Source organism: Taudactylus pleione, unplaced genomic scaffold, assembly GCF_031769625.1.
Source record: "Taudactylus pleione unplaced genomic scaffold, aTauple2 ptg000225l, whole genome shotgun sequence".
NCBI lineage: Eukaryota > Metazoa > Chordata > Amphibia > Anura > Myobatrachidae > Taudactylus > Taudactylus pleione.
The window spans coordinates 914447-934312 of NW_028284627.1; the positions used below are offsets into that span (position 1 = coordinate 914447).

At 46.1% G+C, this 19866-nt stretch overlaps 1 protein-coding gene across 2 annotated transcripts in view; it reads left to right on the forward strand.

The window, feature by feature from the left end:
* Positions 1 to 19866, forward strand: part of ANO2 (anoctamin 2) — a 391756-nt gene that overhangs the window by 15166 nt on the left and 356724 nt on the right. Inside the window, exon 2 of one of the 2 annotated variants that reach the window (XM_088478973.1) lies at positions 12677 to 12837. In XM_088478973.1, the coding sequence (XP_088335099.1) occupies positions 12677 to 12837 (161 nt within the window). Of the gene's footprint in view, positions 1 to 12676; positions 12838 to 19397; positions 19483 to 19866 lie in introns of those variants that run through there. The other variant, XM_088478974.1, reaches the window with a different exon arrangement.

Below are 19866 nucleotides of genomic sequence, written 5' to 3' on the forward strand. Positions count from 1 at the left end.
CTTCTCCATGCAACTCCTCCTCAGCAGTGCCCGGAACGGCCGGATGACAATGGATCCAGGTGCCCCCTTCAGGGCTGGCACCCGGCGGCAAATGACTCCATTGTCTCCGGGAGTTCCACCACTGATCCTGGCCGCCATTAAGCACTAAAGTCGGAGAATGCCATTTAGAGCGACTAAAGCAAGATGTTTAGTCATGCTAAACGGCATTCTCCGGCTTAAGTGCTTCCAGTCGGACTTAACAGCTTACTGTTAAGTCCGACTAGAAGCACTTAAGTGGGTGAATTGAATAGCTCTGGGAACTCCTTCCTGGGGCTATTCATCATCACAATCAATTGAATCACTCCTATGAGACTGATGAGTATTTCTGATATCTCTTAATTTATGAAGGTACAGTTCCCGAGAGATAGGTATTATTATATTGGTGGTATGACACTATAGGCAGGCTATGTACTTCCTTATGCTGATGCAAGAATCCGCCCGTGTATGCCGAAGATCTGTGTGTCTGCATGTGGAAGCCTGTCCCTCCCCATCACTAGTATCTGGACCCCACCCCATGTTAGGTGCAAAAGATCCTTTCTGAAACAGGCGTCCAAATCCTGTCCACACGCTGCGATCAAGTTTTTACTCTGTACACTACGGGCTTGATTCACAGATGAACGATGCTGGACACAGTGGAGCGATTTTTTTTGTGCATCCGTCACAGCCGATGGATTACTGACGGTGGACGCAGAATTTATTCACAAAGTGAGCAACCGGCAGTCAGTTTATGGGGGAGGTTATGGGGGGAGGGGGCATGCTATAGTGAGTCTCTTGCAGCTGGTTAACCCCGACGTCTTAGGAGAGCCGATGTGTCTGAGACAGCATAGGCTTGTTAAGAGTTTGATGTGCGACCGATGTTAGCGCTTTTGTAGGTGAGCAGCGTATGCGAGACGCTGGAGGTTGGCGTCTGCTGAGTATGGAATCGCAGTCACGATGGGATTTGCGCCCATCTCTAAATCAGTATGTCAGGAATAATGAACATGGTAGAGGAGGCTATAATTATTTTATCCAATGTGTTATCAAATATGACGCTACAATAAGTGAGCTAGCAATCACTTTCACACGTAGTCCTTCTGACAATCCTAGCACCATTCACCTCCTCCCTCTCCTCTCCCTTAGGGGTATATTTACTAAAGTGCGGGGTTTTAGAAGTGGAGATGTTGCCCAGGGCAACAAATCAGATTCTACTAAACATTTATCTAGCACCTTCTAGAAGATAATAGCTAGACTCTGATTGGTTGCTATGGGCAACATCTCCACTTCTAAAACCCTGCACTTTAGTAAATATACCCCTTAAAGTCTAAGGTCTGTATTCAATCTGGACTTTTCGCTCCACATCGGAGCTTTTCCTGGGATAAAGTATCGGGCGCGTGCACGCTTTACCCCCATATTCAATTTAAAATCAGCGAAAACGGGAGCCGGCGAATTGGGATCTACGTAAAAAAATGGGAATTTTCGGGAAATAATTGTAGGACACCCCCTAAAGACGTCCAGACAGAGGGGATCACTATGAGTACCCCCTGTTTTTGCCTGCAAAAGAAAGTCGGGTTTTTAAAGAGCCGCTGCAGGTGTTTTTTTCCCAACATTGAAGAAGTGATGCAGAAGAGCACTTAGGTTATTTTTTTTTCGTTTTTTAAGTGATCCCATCAAATTTGGGGTACATGAAAATGGGTACTAGCATATTTTTAAGTCCCTAAAGGCATTTTTTTAAAATTCTGCAAAAATGCACCTGCCGCTAATAATCTATTCTAGAAAACACCTGCCGCATACTTACAGAATACCCCTGAACCTATTTCCCTATTTTTAAACACTGTTTCCACTTTTTTTTTTCACCCCAAATTTTTAAGTCATTTTCTTGGGGTGTCCCTTTTTTTTTTAAACTTTTTTTAACCGTTTTATTTTTAAATGACTTTCCCAGGGCTGCATGCTATTTTTTTTAAGCCTGCACCCCTAAACCCCAATACTGCACTTTTTTTCGCCATGTAAAACATGGTGAAAAGTTATCCCCATTTTTTTTCAAAGACTTTTCGAACCTGCGAAAAGCCTTTGAAATTGAATACGGGGATAATTGAAATAGGTGAAAATGACGTCATCAGCGATAAATTATCGCCTATTCCAACTTTTCGCAGCCTAATTGAATACCCCCCTAAGTTGCACGTTATTATAGCAAGAAAAATGTTGTCTGTCAGTATAAGTATTCACTGAAATGGTAAATGGCATTAAACTGATATGGCAAATGGCATTATTATCTTTTTACTGTATATTGCTATTAGTAATATTGATTATATTCATTGTTAAATCACCCCCAAAATGAAACATTACTTCAGAATGATCTCAATAAATAATGACCAAACTCTGATTGATTGCAAAAGTGAAAAAAAGTGTTTTCTTCTTTAACCGAGGAAGAGAGTCAAAAATTAATGTGAAATGTGTTTATTTATGACTTTGAGAGTAATTCATAAGTAACTAATGTGCATCAATTCTACAATATCAGCATTTGCTGAATGGTAGATGCCATAATGATCAATACTTCTTTATTATAATGTTTTTTTTTTTTTTTTTTTTTTATTCATTTGAAAGAGTTTATTTTATTTTCAAGAACAACATGAAATTACAGAATGACAGCAGTTATAATTAGAGATGTGCGCCGACCCTCATGTTTTGGTTTTGGATCTGAATCTGGTTTTGGATTTTTTTCCTTGGTGTTTTGTTTTTCGGTTTTGGATCTGGATTTTTTCTTAAAATTTCATAAAAACAGCTAAAATCACATAAAATGGGTCTGTTTTTGTTCCTACAGTATTATTAACCTCAATAACATTTATTTCCAGTCATTTCCAATCAATTTTGACCACCTCACAATATTATCTTTTTCATCTAGTTAAGGCCAAAAGGTTGCATCCAGCTAGCTGGCTGACTAAGCTAAGCAACACAGTGGGCGGCACTATCATGTGGCAGTTCAGCTTCCAATTTCCAACACGGATACAGTGTGTTATACAGTGTGGGTGGGATACACCAATAGTGCACTTACTGTGACAGCAGTGTCGGCAGAGCGGGGTTGCTGACGGTGTCCTCAGTACATGGAATGGCAGTGCTGCTTGCTGGCAGTGTCCTCAGTTAAGGGTACCGGCGATGTTGGCAGTGCAGGGGTGCCAGTAGTGTCTTTAGTGCAGGTTTGCTGGCTGTGTCAGCAGTGCAGGGGTTGCTGACGGTGTCCTCAGTATGTGGAATGGCAGTGCTGCAGTGCTGGCAGTGTCCTCAGTGAAGGGTACCGGCGAAGTCGTCAGTAACGGGGCTGCCAGCGGTGTCCTCAGTGCAAGTTTGCTGACTGTGTCGGCAGTGCAGGGGTGTTCTCAATGCAGGGTGCAGGTAGGTGTCGGCAGATCGGGGGTGCCAGCGGTGTCCTCAGTGCATGTGTGCTGACAGTGTCGGCAGTGCAGGGGTGCTGGTGTTGTCTTCAGTGTGGGAGTCCCGGCAGTGTGGGGGTCACTAACGGTGTCCTCTGTACATGGGGCAGCATTGCAGGGGTATCGGCAGTGTCGGCAGCGGTGGTGTCGGCAGCGGGGGATGCTGCCAGTGGGGATACCGGCGGTGTCGGCAGTGGGGGGTGCCAGCGGTGTCAGCCAGCGATGGATAGTGGGTGCCATCTTCTTTTGCTTCCTGTGTGCATATTAAATTAGCTTAACGCTGATTGGCTGAGAGCCGTGACAGACGGCTCTCTCAGCTAATCAGCGTTAAGCCCGCTCAATACAAAACCTTGTGACCCGACAGCGGCATCGCCTCAGGCGAGGGATCCGGGGCAGGTACGGAGATACGAACTTGGCTCGGATCACCCCCAATCCCCGAGAATCGGGTGGATTTGGTTCTCTGAGAACCGAACACGCTCATCTCTAGTTATAATAGGCCACACAAACAGCAAGACATGGAAATGAAATCCAGAAATAAACAGGGCTCATGAGACAATCATGAAGGGTAACACAATAGAAATGATAAATTTAACCTGAGTATATCATCGGCACGGCCAATAAGAAACCAAGCAGATTGGAAGTTTTAACAGAGAAGTGAAAGAAGAGCCATAGATAGGCGCATATGTACATACCTTGGGCTGGTACCCCCTGCCTCTGCCAGAAGCAGTAATATTGCTGTCGGTGTATTGTAACGACTGCTAATGGGAGAACCAGACGTTTCCAATGTCCACCTCGCCACATTTAGGAATCGTATGGATTATTTATGTTTGTCTTTTCCATCTATCAGACAACCAAGAGAAAAGACCAAGGAGCTTTGGAGTTTGACACCTTAAGAACATTTATAACAAGGAACTTCATCCATTAGGAAAAGTCCACCAGGTGTGGGTATTGTATATGACCCCTCCAACATTGGTCTGAAGTAGTGCCATAAATCTTCTCCAACCTGGTAGGGACTAGATATCACCTGTGATAGACCTTACAGGCATTCTCTTTGACTAGAGACTACATAGAGAATTTAGAGATCCTTGGTCAGGCAGTGGTCCAGGTGTCCTCATCTGGTGGGCTCCCCAAAACTTTCTCGTAACTAAACTCTTGTTTTGTTTTGTAACATAGACTTACTTGGTGGCTAAAAAATTCTCAGTATTCTGTTTTATAATCTAAGAGCAAAACAAAAAAACCCCCACAGTATATACGATATATACAAGTAGTAAGGGGAAAAAATCTTCTTAGATAAGAAACAAAACACTTTGCAACATGGCCGCCACAAATGCAGCTTCAATTTTAAACAAAAATGTGTCTAAAGTAGGGATGTGCACCGGCCACTTTTCGTGTTTTGTGCTTTGGTTTTGGATCTGGATCTTTCTTCGTGTTTTGATCTGGATTGGTTTTGCCAAAACCACCCTTCCGTGTTTTGGGTTCTGGGTTTTGTGTTTTGGATCTGTATTTTTTTTGGAAAAAAGCATAAAAACAGCTAAAATCACAGAATTTGTGTTTTTTTCTGCTCCTATGCTATTATTAACCTGAACACCTCACAATATTGTTTTTAGGCCAAAAGGTTGCACCGAGGTAACTGGATGACTATGCTAAGCGACACAAGTGGGCGGCACAAACACGTGGCCCATCTAGGAGTGACAATGCAGTGGCAGACAGGATGGCAGTTTGAAAAACTAGGCCCCAAACTGTACATAATGCAAAGAAAAAAAAGAGGTGCAAGATGGAATTGTCCTTGGGCCCTCCCACACACCCTTATGTTGTATAAACAGGACATGCACACTTTAACAAACCAATCATTTCAATGCCAGTGTCTGCCACCCGACTGTGGCTGAAATGATTGGTTCGTTTGGGCCCCCACAAAACAAGCTGGCAATTAATCTGTCCCTGCATAAACTGACTCTACGGAGGCAAGATGTCGTCCTCATCCTCCTCATCCACCGATTCCTCACCCTCTTCAGTGTTGTGTACATCCTCATTTTCACGGAGTAATAATTTGTCCCCGCTGGAATCCACCACCACAGGTCCCTCTGTACGTTCTGGAGGCTGGTCTCCCTGGAAGAATTGATAATTCATTTTGTGGAAGCAACCTCCTACGCCTTTCGCTCACAAGGTTCCTGGCTGCAGTAAACACTATTTGGGAGTACACACTGGAGGGGGGCAACTTAGGTAAAATAGAGCCAGTTTGTACAGGGGCCTCCAAATTGCCTCTTTTTCCTGCTAGTACAGGTACGGACTGTCTGACATACCTACTTGGATACTGTCACCGATGTAATCCTCCACCATTCTGTCAATGGTGACAGTATCATATGCAGTGACAGTAGACATGTCAGAAATTGTTGCCAGGTCCTTCAGTCCAGACCAGATGTCCAAACTTGTTCCTGCCTGCCCTGCATCACCGCCAGCGGGTTGCTTAGGATACCTTAGTTGTTTCCTGGCAGCCCCAGTTGCGGGAGAAAATGAAGAAGGAGCTGTTGACGTGTCACATTCCGCTTCAGCTGACAGTGTTTTCACCAGCAGGTCTTTGCACCTCTGCAGGCTTGTGTCAGCCGGAAAGAGAGACACAACATAGGCTTTAAACCTAGGATCGAGCACGATGGCCAAAATGTAGTGGTCTGATTTCAACAGATTGATCACCCTGGAATCCTGGCAAAGCGAATGAAGGGCTCCATCCACAAGTCCCACATGCCGAGCGGAATCGCTCCGTCTTAGCTCCTCCTTCACTTTCTCCAGCTGCTTCTGCAAAAGCCTGATGAGGGTAATGACCTGACTCAAGCTGGCAGTGTCTGAACCGACTTCACGTGTGGCAAGTTTGAAGGGCTGGAGAACCTTGCACAACACGGAAATCATTCTCCACTGCACTTGAGTTAGGTGCATACTCCCTTCTTTGCCTATGTCATAGGTGGATGTATAGGCTTGAATGGCCTTTTGCTGCTCCTCCATCCTCTGAAGCATATAGAGGGTTGAGTTCCACCGCGTCACGACCTCTTGCTTCAGGTGATGGCAGGGCAGGTTCAAGACTGTTTGCTCACGCTCAAGTCTTCGGCACGCAGTGGTTGAATGGCGAAAGTAGCATGAAATTTTTCGGGCCACCCAAAGCGTCTCCTGCACGTCCTTGTTGTGTTTCAGAAAATTCTGCACCACCAAATTTATTGTGTGAGCAAAACATGGGATGTGCTGGAATTTGCCCAGATGTAATGCCCGCACAATATTGGTGGCGTTGTCAGATATCACAAATCCCCAGGAGAGTCTAAGTGGAGTAAGCCATTGGGCGATGATTTCCCTCAGTTTCTCTAAGAGGTTGCCGGCGGTGTGCCTCTTACTGAAACCGGTGATACACAGCGTAGCCTGCCTTGGAACGAGCTGGCATTTCTGAGCTGCTGCTACTGGTGACGCTGCTGTTGTTGCTGCGTAAGGCGATACATTTACCCAGTGGGCTGTCACAGTCATATAGTCCTTAGTCTGTCCTGTTCCACTTGTCTCCATGTCTGTGGTTAAGTGGACATTGGGTGCAACCGCATTTTTTAGGACACTTTTTCTGACGTCTCTGTACATTCTCGGTATCGCCTGCCTAGTGAAGTGGAATCTAGATGGGATTTGGTACCGAGGACACACTACCTCCATCAATTGTCTAAATCCCACTGCACTAATGGCGGATACGGGATGCACGTCTAACACCAACATAGCAGTCAAGGCCTCAGTTATCCGCTTTGCTTGAGGATGACTGCTGTCGTACTTCATCCTCCTCGCTAAGGACTGTTGGAGGGTCAATTGCTTAGTAAAAGAAGTAGTGGTGTTTCTACTTCCTCTCTGGGATGATGAACGACTCCCAGCAGCAACAGCAGCAGTAGACGTAGCAATGCAGGATCCTCCGGAGGAACCCCGGATAGGAAAGGAGCCAGTCATGCCAGTGACATTGCCTGCAGGACTACTTCCAATCCTGACTGAGGAGGAAATTGACGAGGTGGTTAACGTCCCTACCCCTACTTATTCCACCTTTACATATGGTACATATGGCAAGACAGTTGTCCGGATTTGGATAGAAATATTGCCAGACCAAAGAGGTGGAATGTTTGGTCTTCTGCCCAGGCATGACCGTGATGGGCTTTTTCATCCCACGGATAACAACTGTCTCTCCCGTCTGTCTTTTTCTTTAAACAAACCACATCACCATCAGAATCCTCCTCGTCAACTTCCTCCTCAGTGCCAGCTACACCAATATCCTCATCCTGTTGTACTTCAACAGTGACATCTTTAATTTGAACATCAGAAACTGGTCTGTGGGTGCTCCTTCCAGCTCTTGCAGAAGGTGTGCAAATGGTGGAAAGAGCCATCTCTTCCCGTGCAATATTGGGAAGGTCAGGCATCGCAACCGCCTCCACACTTGGACTCTCCTTGGTGATTTGTGATATCTTCTTAGAACGCACCGTTCTTTGCTGTGCTTTTGCCAGCTTAACTCGTTTGATTTTTGTAGTGGGAGGAGGGCTTCCATCGTCATGTGAAGCTGAACCACTAGTCATGAACATAGGGAAAGACCTTAGCCGTTCCTTGCCACTCCGTGTCGCCAAATGGCATATTGGCAAGTTTACGTTTCTCATCAGACGATTTAAATGTATTTTTTAAGGTCATTTTCCTGAAGTTTGTCATTTGGGATTTTATATGCCCTCTACTATGACATTGGGCATCGGCCTTGGCAGACAACGTTGATGGCATTTTATCGTCTATGTCATGACTTGTGGCAGCAGCTTCAGCACTAGGAGGAAGTGGTTCTTGATCTTTCCCTATTTTATTTTTATCGGACAAATTTTTGTCCTCCATTTATGTGATATTGATATATATACGTGCGGCTAAGGCGCACACAAACACAGAAAGAGATTTTTTAATTTTTTTTGGGATGGAGCTCACTTTGGGGGTTGCAGCATCCTTTAACAGATGAGCCAGCCGGCCCCTGATTTATGACACAGGCGCACGCTTGGCGCTACTTTGTTGATGCACGTGCGGCTACTGCGCACACACAATTCACACACACAGAAAAAATTATTTTTTTATTTTTTTGGAGTGCACTTGGGGGTTACACCACCCTTTAACAGATGAGCCAGCCGGCCCTTGATTTATGACACAGGCGCACGCTTGGAAGCTACTACTTTGTTGATGCACATGCGGCAACTGCGCACACAGGGCCTGATTCAGAGCCGCTCATAAGCGGCCGCTCATTCGCTCCGAGCGATGTTCGCACATCTGCGCATGCGTATGGGTTCTAATGCGCATGCGTCAACCAGTCAGTGCGGTCGGAAATCGTGTGCTCGCAAAATAGCGAATGCCTGCTAATATGAGTGACAGGATGAGGCGTTTGTGGGTGGTAACAGGGGAAGGTGTTTGAAAATGGGGAGTGGAGATCCGAACGCAGGCATGCCAAACGGTCAAAACGGGCGTTTTAAGGGTGTGCATAATTAACAAAGCAGCGTCATCGACCACGTCACTTGGTTGTCTTTTAGCCTGAACTGCTCGCATGATTGCGGTAGGAAAATGCAACCACAAGAATAGCGAGCAGTTCATACGCATTTCGATGTACTCGATTAATCTAATAATTAGCGGAGATGACGTATGATGCAAGCGGCCAAGGGGCGTCTTTACAAAATAGCGAGCGCATGTTTCGTTCGCTCGTTCAGACATAGAGGCGTCAACAGACCGCAAAGAGCGAGCGCTCAATTTAAATAGCCAGCCCCTTTTTCTGAACGAGCGTCCGCAAATAGCGTCCGGCTCTGAATCAGGACCACAATTCACAAACACAGAAAAAAATAATTGTTTTTTTTGCACTTGGGGGGAGCACCCCTGATGGACAGATCACCCCCTGGACAACACTACAGCACCCCTTTAGGACTACAGCCTTTATGGGACACTGCACAACACAGCCCAGCCAGCCCCTATAGACTTTGAAGTGGACACAGTGCCTAATTCAGACCAGCTCGTGAGCGCTCGCAAGCGGGTCGATGTTGGTCCACTGCGCATGCGCACAACGGACCTGGCTCCATCGTGCGCATGCGCGAGACCCTGATAGCGACGGGCAAGCCGTCGCTATGGGTCTCGCTACAAAGGGGGCGTGCTGTCAATGGTGAGTGACAGCACGCCCCCTTTGGTGGGAGTGCCGGGGGCGTGGCTACCCAGACGGAGGCGTTCCCATGGGAACGCCTACCGTCTGGGGCAGGCCCCACAATTGATGTAAGTGGGAGTGCTCTCAGCTCTGATAGAGCCGAAAGCACTCCAGGGCTTGCGGCAACGAGACCCTACCACAAGGGTCTCGTCGCAAGCCTGATGGTCGCGATGGTCTTGACCATCGCGACCATCTTCCTAGCAGCTCGCTATAGCTGTGGGTGGTCACCCACAGCTATAAAAAATGAAGAAGGACAGCCCTGATTCAGAGCGAGCGCTCTGTCAGAGTGTCCGGCTCTGAATCAGGGCCACAGCCCCTACGGACAACTGACTGCACAACACAGCCCAGCCAGCCCCTATGGACAACAGCAGCACAACACAGCCCAGCCAGCCCCTATGGACAACAGCAGCACAACACAGCCCAGCCAGCCCCTATGGACAACAGCAGCACAACACAGCCCAGCCAGCCCCTATGGACTTTGGAGTGGACACAGCCCCTATGGACAACTGCAGCACAGCACAACACAGCCCAGCCAGCCCTAACAGAGTGCCTGTAATGGTACCGTGCTGCCAGAATCTCTGCAGCAGCGCCGCCTGGAGCGTCCTTAGGATGCTCCGGGCATTGCTGAAATCTCCCGATGCCGGGTACATGCCACGCCTCCTCTACGTGACATCATGCGAAGGGGGCATGGCCTGCACCGGGCGTTGGGAGCACTAGCTGCGACAATGTTTTACGCAGATTGAGCGATTGTGATAGAATTGCGATATCGGTCACAAAGCGGATTTACTCGTAAAGTGATTGACAGGTAGCTGGAATTTGGGGGAGGGAACGGGGGTTGGCAACAGAAACGCAGAATGTTGGGTCCGTTTAAACACAGTTTTCTGCATGTGCACATATTAGTCACTGCGATCTTGGAGCCGGAGAGCCCTATGCATGTCAGGAGAGCTGCCCTGTGTGAGACAGGTCAGATTTACTCAAAAGGTCGATTGGCGCCCGATCTGCATCGATGTTTCCGATGTTTACATTATTGCACATTGTTGGACGGATATGAGGAGGCAGTAGTGTGTGTTCCTATGCTCAGGTAAACTTTTGAGTCATTAGCATATATTCGCAATTCCATAGCGAGTAAAATTGCAAATGCAATTGCGTCCGGATGGAAATCAGGCCCTCTGTTGGAGTCAGTAACTCTAGTGTTTCAAGGCTGCTTAAAATTCACAAGGAATTCTGAACTGTGGGTCTCATTCAGACCCGCTCGCGAGCGCTGTACGCTCACAAGTGGGTCGATGGTGCACAAGTGCGCACGACGGAGGGAGCTCCGTCGTGCGCATGCGCGAGACCCGGCGAGTGACGGGGAAGCCGTCGCTCGGGGTCTCGCACCAAAGGAGGCGTGTTGTTGATGGTGAGTGACAGCACGCCCCCTTTGGTGGGTGTGCCAGGGGCGTGGCTGCCCAGACGGAGGCGTTCCCATGGGAAGCCTACCGTCTGGGTCCGGCCCCACTGACATCTAGTGATGTCAGTGGGAGTGATTTTGGCTCTGATAGTGCCAAAGTCACTCCAAGGCTTGCGGCAACGAGACCCTACTGCAGGGTCTTGTCGCAAGCCCGATGGTCGCGATGGTCTTGACCATCGCGACCATCATCATGGACGCTCGCATAAGCTGTGGGTGGTAACCCACAGCTATGCGAGCGTCCAAGAGGCCACTCCAAGTTTAGGTAGGAGGGCCCTGATTCAGAGCGAGCGCTCTGGTCAGAGCGTCCGGCTCTGAATCAGGCCCTGTGGCCCTGATTCAGAGCCGCTCGCTATTTACGAGCGCTCGCTCTGAATCAGGGCTGGCCGTTTTTTTTTAACCCTGGCCTCCAGGCCGCTCGCTAAGCTGTGGGTCACCTGGTGATGATCGCGATTATCGTGACCATCGGGCTTGCGACGAGACCCTTGTGGTAGGGTCTCATTCATCACAAGCCCCAGTGAACTTCCTGCTCTAATAGAGCAGGAAGTTCACTACTGACATCACGTGTGATGTCAGTAGGGCCGCCCACAAACAGCAGGCGTTCCTAAGGGAACGCCTCCGTTTGTGCAGCCACCCCCCGACCTGCCTACAAAACGGGGCGAGCTGTCGATCAACATCGACAACCGCCCCGTCTTGTAACGAGCCCCAGAGCGAGTGATATCTCGCTCACTCCGGGGCTTGCGCGTGCGCACTGCCCGGCCATTGACCCGCTTGCGAGCGCTATGCGCTCGCGAGCGTGTCTGAATCAGGCCCTGTGTCACCAAAGAGTGGTAAATACAAATATAAAGCTTTGTTTACATTACTCTGCACACCACTGTAACTCCAGGCTTCAGTGTTTTTCTCTAAAGCTGGGTACAGACTTGGCGATGTGTGTACCCAGCATTGCGACGCCCGACAGCACAATATATCAGGCTGTCGGTACACACTGAACGATTCGGTGACTGACCCCCCAATATGTCTGGCACCGGCTCCATCCACTATGCCGCCGTTGGCATTTGGGTCGTTCCATCGGCCCCACCCTGATGGATGACCTTCATGAGCGTGCATGGTCACGCATAGAGGGTACACACTGGTTGATGTGTATGATATGTCAGATCGGGCGACATATCGTGTAGTGTATACCCAGCTTTAGGGGTAAATTTACTAAGATGGGAGTTCTATTAAGAAGTTATGTTGCCCATAGCAACCAATCAGATTCCAGGTATTAGAAGGTGCTAGATAAATTAGAAGTAGAATCTGATTGGTTGCTATGGGCAACATAGTTCTTAAATAGAACTCCCATCTTAGTAAATTTACCCCTAACTCGCTTTTCCTATTCAAGCGTATGCAATTATTTGTATGAGAGCAAGGGAAGAGGGCAGGTACGCTGGTCAGATTTAGATAAGTAAAAACAACTATTATTTTTATTTATTTATTTTATCTTAGCAATACATGTACACAAGTTCTAATGTCTAGTAGGCGATTTAGTAGCTCTTAATGTAACAATTATATTCTTGTTATAGATTTAGTTTGTTTCTTTTGTAGACATTCCTTTATCTGTTAATAAACTGAACAATGGGCAGCAACAACCACCAGCGACCAAGAATCACAACGCCCATCGGAAATCAAAGTATCTCACAGTCCCCTTTCAGGGTAACGTCAACGGGGCTTTCGATCCATCTTGTGTCGACGGCAACAATAAATCAGTAAGTGAATTTCTTTGTTGCAAATATCATCACAGTGTCTATATTCAGTTTTAAGCTAATTGGTTTTCAGGATCTCCAGGGGCAGTAGGAGCAAGTTGATCAGGAGCACAAGCCAAAAAGAAGTGACAAAAATACAGAAACTTTTGTACAGTACAATGATAAATGTGTAACCTGCTGCGTGCTTAGGGTGGCAGAACATGGTTCATTTTAACACTAGTGCAGTCAGGACTGGTGACATGAAATGAACAAATTCACTTAGTTTGAGGTACAAATGTGTTACAAGGCATTTATGTTGGTGTTCAGTCCATTGGGCCGTCTACACCATAGCTGAATAAGATCACTGTTTAGAGGGCTTACAGTATGTTCAGCTCTATTGAAAAGGACCAGACTGTGAGTTGCAGGGTAACACAGATATCTGCAGACATGGGTGGGGCCCTGAGAGAGGACCTCCCCTATTATCTACATGGGCAAAGGATGAGCTACTCCTCTCACCATTTTTTTGTGGTACAAATTACCCCAAGGGGAGAGTTCAATTTATCGGCATTGATGTTTGTGCCATTCAGGGATGGCACATTGTGCCTACCGGAATTGCGTGTTTTCCCTTGCACCTGTTACAGGTTCCCAATTAGCATCTGAGGCGTTCAATAACTGTTATAGAACGTTGTAGAGAACACACATAGATTCCGACATTCAGGACTTCTGGTTTATTGCATTTATCTGATATTTTTGCACATAATACCAACATTTCTATTGTAAATTACGCTCTATGCCCAGGTACTGTAACTCATCCATTACTGATCAGCAATAATATCATCATATTAACAATGAATACATACATTTACAGTACATGGCACACATGCAATCTAATAGAAGTACAATAATAATTTCTGTACTTTAATAATTACTGTCACACAATAACAATCTACAGTAACCATGGTTATGCAGTATATACTAGCATGTCATTGTTTAACAACGAGGCCAAGTCCCTTCCCCATGAGGTCATGCCCCCTTTTTGGGCACACATGTCGGTGGTCAATTTGGAGCACTGGGTGTCACCTACCCCAATGATGCCTCTGACCCAGTTATTGTTTATCAGATAATAGTGCAACCTGTAGTGTTTCTATAATGTATGGGAGTCTTATACTAACCTGCTATAGAAAGTTATAGAGCGCACATATAGATAGATGTCAGCTTTCAAGACTTTGGTTTATTATGAGCCAGAAGAAATGTCTAGAACATTCCACTATTGCTATTGTACTCATCACTACACCGCCCTCTACCGAATCCTCCACAACTGACAACAAATCCTTAATGATGCAATACCACACATACAATAGTGGTATGAAGATACCAACAAAATAATATGGCTGGAAGGGAGGCTTTGTCTTACTAGTACTTTTTAACGTGGTATTTTCAAACCCCTACTCTCTCCTCATCTTATTTGAAATGTCTCCAGACATTAATATCTACTGTTACAAACTACAATACTGTTGTCAAAGTGTCAGTGTTCATACCTAGTTTATCTGTAGATCCATACAGTCTGAGTCTAGCCTAACATATATCACTGAAACATTGCTTTTGCTTTTTTTTTATGCTTTCTGGAAGAGCATGAGGCTGGTACTGTACAGTAAGACTGTGTTTGCTGATGGTGCACATGTTGTATACTTTGGTTCTCCAAGACTTTCATAAGTCAAGATTTCTTTTGGTGTTACAAGATCTTTTCATTTCAGTTCTGTTGTCACCTATGACTTCCTCAGTAGTGAATGGCATCTGAGAAGCCTGAACTGGTATATCGCCAGGTTCCATATTTTTCATCTTTTTATCTCATACTACCAGTTATTAATTCTCAGTAATTTGCAGTAACAGGACTACAGGGAAAAATCCTTCTGCTGCAGGAGTTATGTAGGTACCATGTACAGTAATGTAAAAGATTCTTCCAACTGGAGGTGTTTGTAGTAGAAAGATCCATTGGATCACTTGCGTGACTATTGGCCATCTGTGTAACCCTCAGGTTGCTCAGGATGATCTTTGGTTTCACACTGCCGGGGCCAGGGAGTCTGCATGGGAAGACGCAGACCCTGGCCTCGGCACTCCCACAAAGCAGAGGCGACACACCTCCCCATCTCCAAATTCCCGCAGCCTGTCAGTCAGGCTGCAGCTCAGGAGCCACTGCAAGCATGATTGCAGGAATCATTCTGCAGAAGAGCATGAATAGGTCCTGCACACGTGCAGATGACACACCGATTTGTACGTAAACCATCGGGTACAAATCTGGACCAGGCCCTCTTTTCTTTGAAGTAGAAAAACATCATGTTTGAAGGAGTTTGGTACTTTTACTATCGCTGGAAACAAATCTAGGCCATCTGGACATTGACCCTCAATGACTGGTTCTTGCGGCATCATACCCTTCTGGCCTACATCGAATACAACACTTTACTGCACCAATTTGACCTCTTGGTATGGTAACACCCTTCTTTCCTGATTTTAGAACACAATCTAATTCTCTGTTCCCTGCAGCTACAGAGCTTACAATTGTCTCAATAGTGTTCTTAGGGCCTGATTCAGACCTGCTCGCGAGCGCATAGCGCTGGTGGGCCAGTGCGCATGCCCGTAGCGAGTGAGAAATCAATCGCTCCGGGGCTCGCAACAAAATGGGGCGGCTGTCGATGTTGATCGACAGCTTGCCCCGTTTTGCAGGCAGGGAGGGGGAGGTGGCTGAATAAACGGAGGCGTTCCCGAAGGAACGCCTGCCATTTGTAGGCGGCCCTACTGACATCACGAGTGATGTCAGTAGTGGACTTCCTGCTCGATAATCGCGACCATTTCCTGCCCGCTCGCACTAGCTGTGGGTGGGCACCCACAGCTTTGCGAGCGGACAGGAAAAAAAATAAAATAATTCATCCCCGCCCTGATTCAGAGCGGGCGCTCGCAAATAGCGAGCACCTCTGAATCAGGCCCTTAGTTACATTCATTACACTGCCTGGTAGTGCACTCAAGCCAGTACTACTATCATTCATTTGTTGATACTGACCCCATATTAGTTCTTCTATGACACTGAACCCAAGAGTGGGCAGGCCACACACTCACGGCTAACTAAAATAGGTTCCTGAATAGACAAATCACCATGGCTGGCGCTCTGGATATCTACAACGATCCCACCCATAAAATAATATATATATGTTTCATTGTCATCCCAATAAGTTTTTAATGGGCAGAATAGTTATTAATGGCAGATTCTGCTCCAACCATGAACTTTCCATCATGCTCCCCTGAGCCGCTGTGTCTAACAATGCCTGGGTAGCTAATCCACCTATGGTACAGGAGAGCAAACACTTGTTTCCAATTAGCTAAGCTACATACTATTTATTTATTACCAGTTATTTATATAGCGCACACATAATATGCAGCGTTTTACAGATAATAATTAACCCATCACATCAGTCCCTGTCCTAGTGGAGCTTACAATCTATATTCCCTACTACATGTACACATACACACTAGGGTTAATTGTGTTGGGAGCCAATTAACCTACCAGTATATTTTTGGAGTGTGGGAGGAAACCGGATCACCCGGAGGAAACCCAGGCAAGCACAGGGAGAATATACAAACCACACACAGTTAGGGCCCTTGTGGGAATCGAACCCATGACGTCAGTGCTGTGAGGCAGTAATGCTAACCATGACACCATGACACTGTCTGTGCTGCTACATGTTTCACTGTTGAAGTATTCAGGGGCGTAGCTTGGGCAGAGCTTGTCCGGCTTGGAGCTTGTCTACCAGGGCATAGCATGCACGTGCTCCGGGCACCATGGCTACACGCTACACCTCTGGGTATATTACACTTTTGCTTAATGTGTAGGTAGTGATACTGTCTACACTTACTAGAACAGTGCCAGGCTTTCTGCATTTACTGTATAACATTGTTTTGTACTTCCTACCCTCCTACCCTTCATCCAAAGTTGGAACTTCTTACTTTTGCCCATATGATTAACCTGCGGTTGTGCAATACAGTACAACTTTGAACCAGATCCATAGATACTGTAGATGTCAGCTTTCAAGACTTCTCATTTGTTATGAGCAAGAAATGTCTAGAAAATTCCACTAGGGATGGCCATCGATGGTTGTCCTATGATGGTAAATTGTTTTACCATCGATGGAGGAGATGCAAATAGTTTCCTGCCATCGATGGTAGCTGCGGACCTGATTGTGTTTTTTTTCACACTTGCACTGCAGAACAACAAGGCTGTCAGCAAGTAGCCCTGCACCACGCCCGGCAGGAACCACCGATGGTACACCCTTACATAGTTCATACCATCGATGGTTCCATCTGTACTTTATTTTCCATTGATGGCAACCATCGAAGACGGGCACACCGATGACCATCCCTACATTCCACTATCGCTGCTCTACTTGTCACTACAGCGCCCTCTACTGAATCCACCACAACTGACAACAAATCTTTAATAATACATTATCACATACAATTATGGTATGAGGACGCCAACAAAATAATGTCTTTAGGGGTGGCTTTTTCTTACTACCACTTTTTGACATGCTATTTTCAAACCGCTAAACACCCCATAAAGGTGCACAGGGAAACTTGCGATATCGGCACTACCATAGCTGACATCAATGTGCACAGCCGAGCACTTGAATTCCCTCAGCATAGATAAATAGATTGCCATTCACAGTAGTGTATGATAAAGCAGGCTTGTGTTTAGACCTTTTACCCTTCGACATACTATGCTTTTAAAATAGCCAATCTGTGCAGATCATTTACATTATCATGAAATAATCTGTTATTGGCTTAAGGTCATCGACTTTGAGAAAAATGATATTGGTACAAAGAGGTCAGCCAAAGCTGGGATTGTAGAATATATCTACAGTACTCCAGCATATTTCCAATGCCCAGAGACCTGGATGTGTGGAAAGGTCATGGAGGCACAGGCCTCAGACTGCCCTCAAGTTACTACTGGATTTATAATTATCTTTATAAGAAAATTCCATTCCTTATTTTACATTTATCTATGGGTCAATTCAATTAGCCGCGAGCTCCCGACAGAAGTGTAATCTTGTGGTAATGATCGGTGCTTACTTTTGCTCACATCTCGTGAGCAAAAATAATGTTTTTATTACCGTAATTGCAAGTAATGTGCGCCTAAGTTTATTACGCAAGCATACTCCGGAAGCTTGCGGCTGTTTGAATGAGCCCCTATATCTTTTCCTTGGTGTTGAAAGTGAATGTTAATGGAGCACACACCTGTATTAAAAAAAAATGAGAATTAGAAAACCTTTATGCTATACAATTCAGAGAAATACAACACAAACATAGATATAACAAAAACGAAAAACCTAAGGGCCTGATTCAGACCCGTTCGCTAGGCTGCGTTTGCACATAGCCTGCTGATGTTTGCAATGTGCGCATGCGTACAAGACGCAGTGTGCGAACTAGTCCATGCAATTGGTAAGCGTTCGCACCCTGTACATAGACGCCTCGCTAGAATGAGTGACAGGACGAGCCGTTTGTGGGTGGTGACAGGGGTTGGTCAATGGAAATGGGGGTGTGGTGGTGCGAACGCAGGCGTGTCTACACGTCTTAACGCCATTTCAGAGGCATGCATAATTAAGACGCAGCGTCATAATACCCGTCACATGGCTGAATCACACACAGCAGCACTTGCAGTGCTTGCGGTAGGGTATGGTCAGCCACAAGTGCTGCATATGGGTTCGATGTTACTCGATGTTACCGATTGTTGAATACACTTCCTGGAGGTGACGTGTATTACTAAGGGAAAGTGGGCGTCTTATGACAGGCTGGTGGGCATCTAAATACACACTGCGATCACACGCCAAGACATAGTGGGCGTGCTAATGTCTTGCCGTGCGATCGCGGGGTTTGCATACTTTGGAGACTGACAGCTGCGTGCGAACGCATCTACCGAGCAGGTCTGAATCAGGCTCTAAGAGCGAAACGGATCACAGTTATGGACCAACAGAAGAAGTCAAACAATTTATTAAGCAAAAAAAAAAAAATCTTAACATTTCTGTTCTTTACACACGAAAGATGTTTTTTTTAATGATTCACTAAACGTGTCAAGGTGTGGTTCTGCCGTGTTTTTCTGTACGTTTACCTCAGGTATAAAATCCAAAGCCTCAGGTAAATGCTAAGGCGCACTCATTTCTGCAGCTTAATAATTACTTTCAAGGTAAGAACATTTTTTCTTCTTCTTCCCAACCCCAGCCCTCCTGGGAAAGAAGCTGCTTCACGTTCTCAGTGTCTCTATGGAGACATCTTTTACTGGGAAGATTAGGTGCCAAGGCAATGAGAGAACAGCGCCCAGATTTACACTGCACCGACACACAGCAGAAAGCAGCGACCAGTGATCAGTTACACTGCACATACTAGCCACAGCCCGGCCATTTACTGTCACTAGGCTCCATAGCAAGCTGAAACTCTGCAGATCCTGTTTCATTTCTCAATGGATTGTGTTTCACGGGTTCTGTATCTCTCAAAACCAAGAGGATGACATACGCTGAGTTACCTGTTGATTTGTTTTGGTGATTTTATCTTAGAGGAGGGTGGGGGAGAGAATATTGTTCCGATTGAGTTTCAAAGATGGACCCAGAGAGCCTACAAGGACTGCCAGTAAGTATAGTGGGGGATACGGGAGAGGGGTGTTTTCAAAATGGCTGCCAAATATGGGACAAATGAATCTGCACTTATAGTATGTAGAGTAATAAAAATAAAAACAATACTAGAATCTGTACTAGAACATAGGATCTGAATCTGTACTAGAACATAGGATATTATAGGTTAATCCACAAGGCGCTATAGTTTATGTAAACGGTAATTCACAGCGATCACACACTGCCATGTTACCTATTTGTGGGCTTTGTAAACACTGGGTATATTATTATCGTCAATAACATTTAATTATAAGGCACAGACACATTCACAGAAACGATGGTAGACAGGGAGACCCAGCCTATACTTCCTTCAGGTGTTAGGCTACAACCCCCAATTATCTCT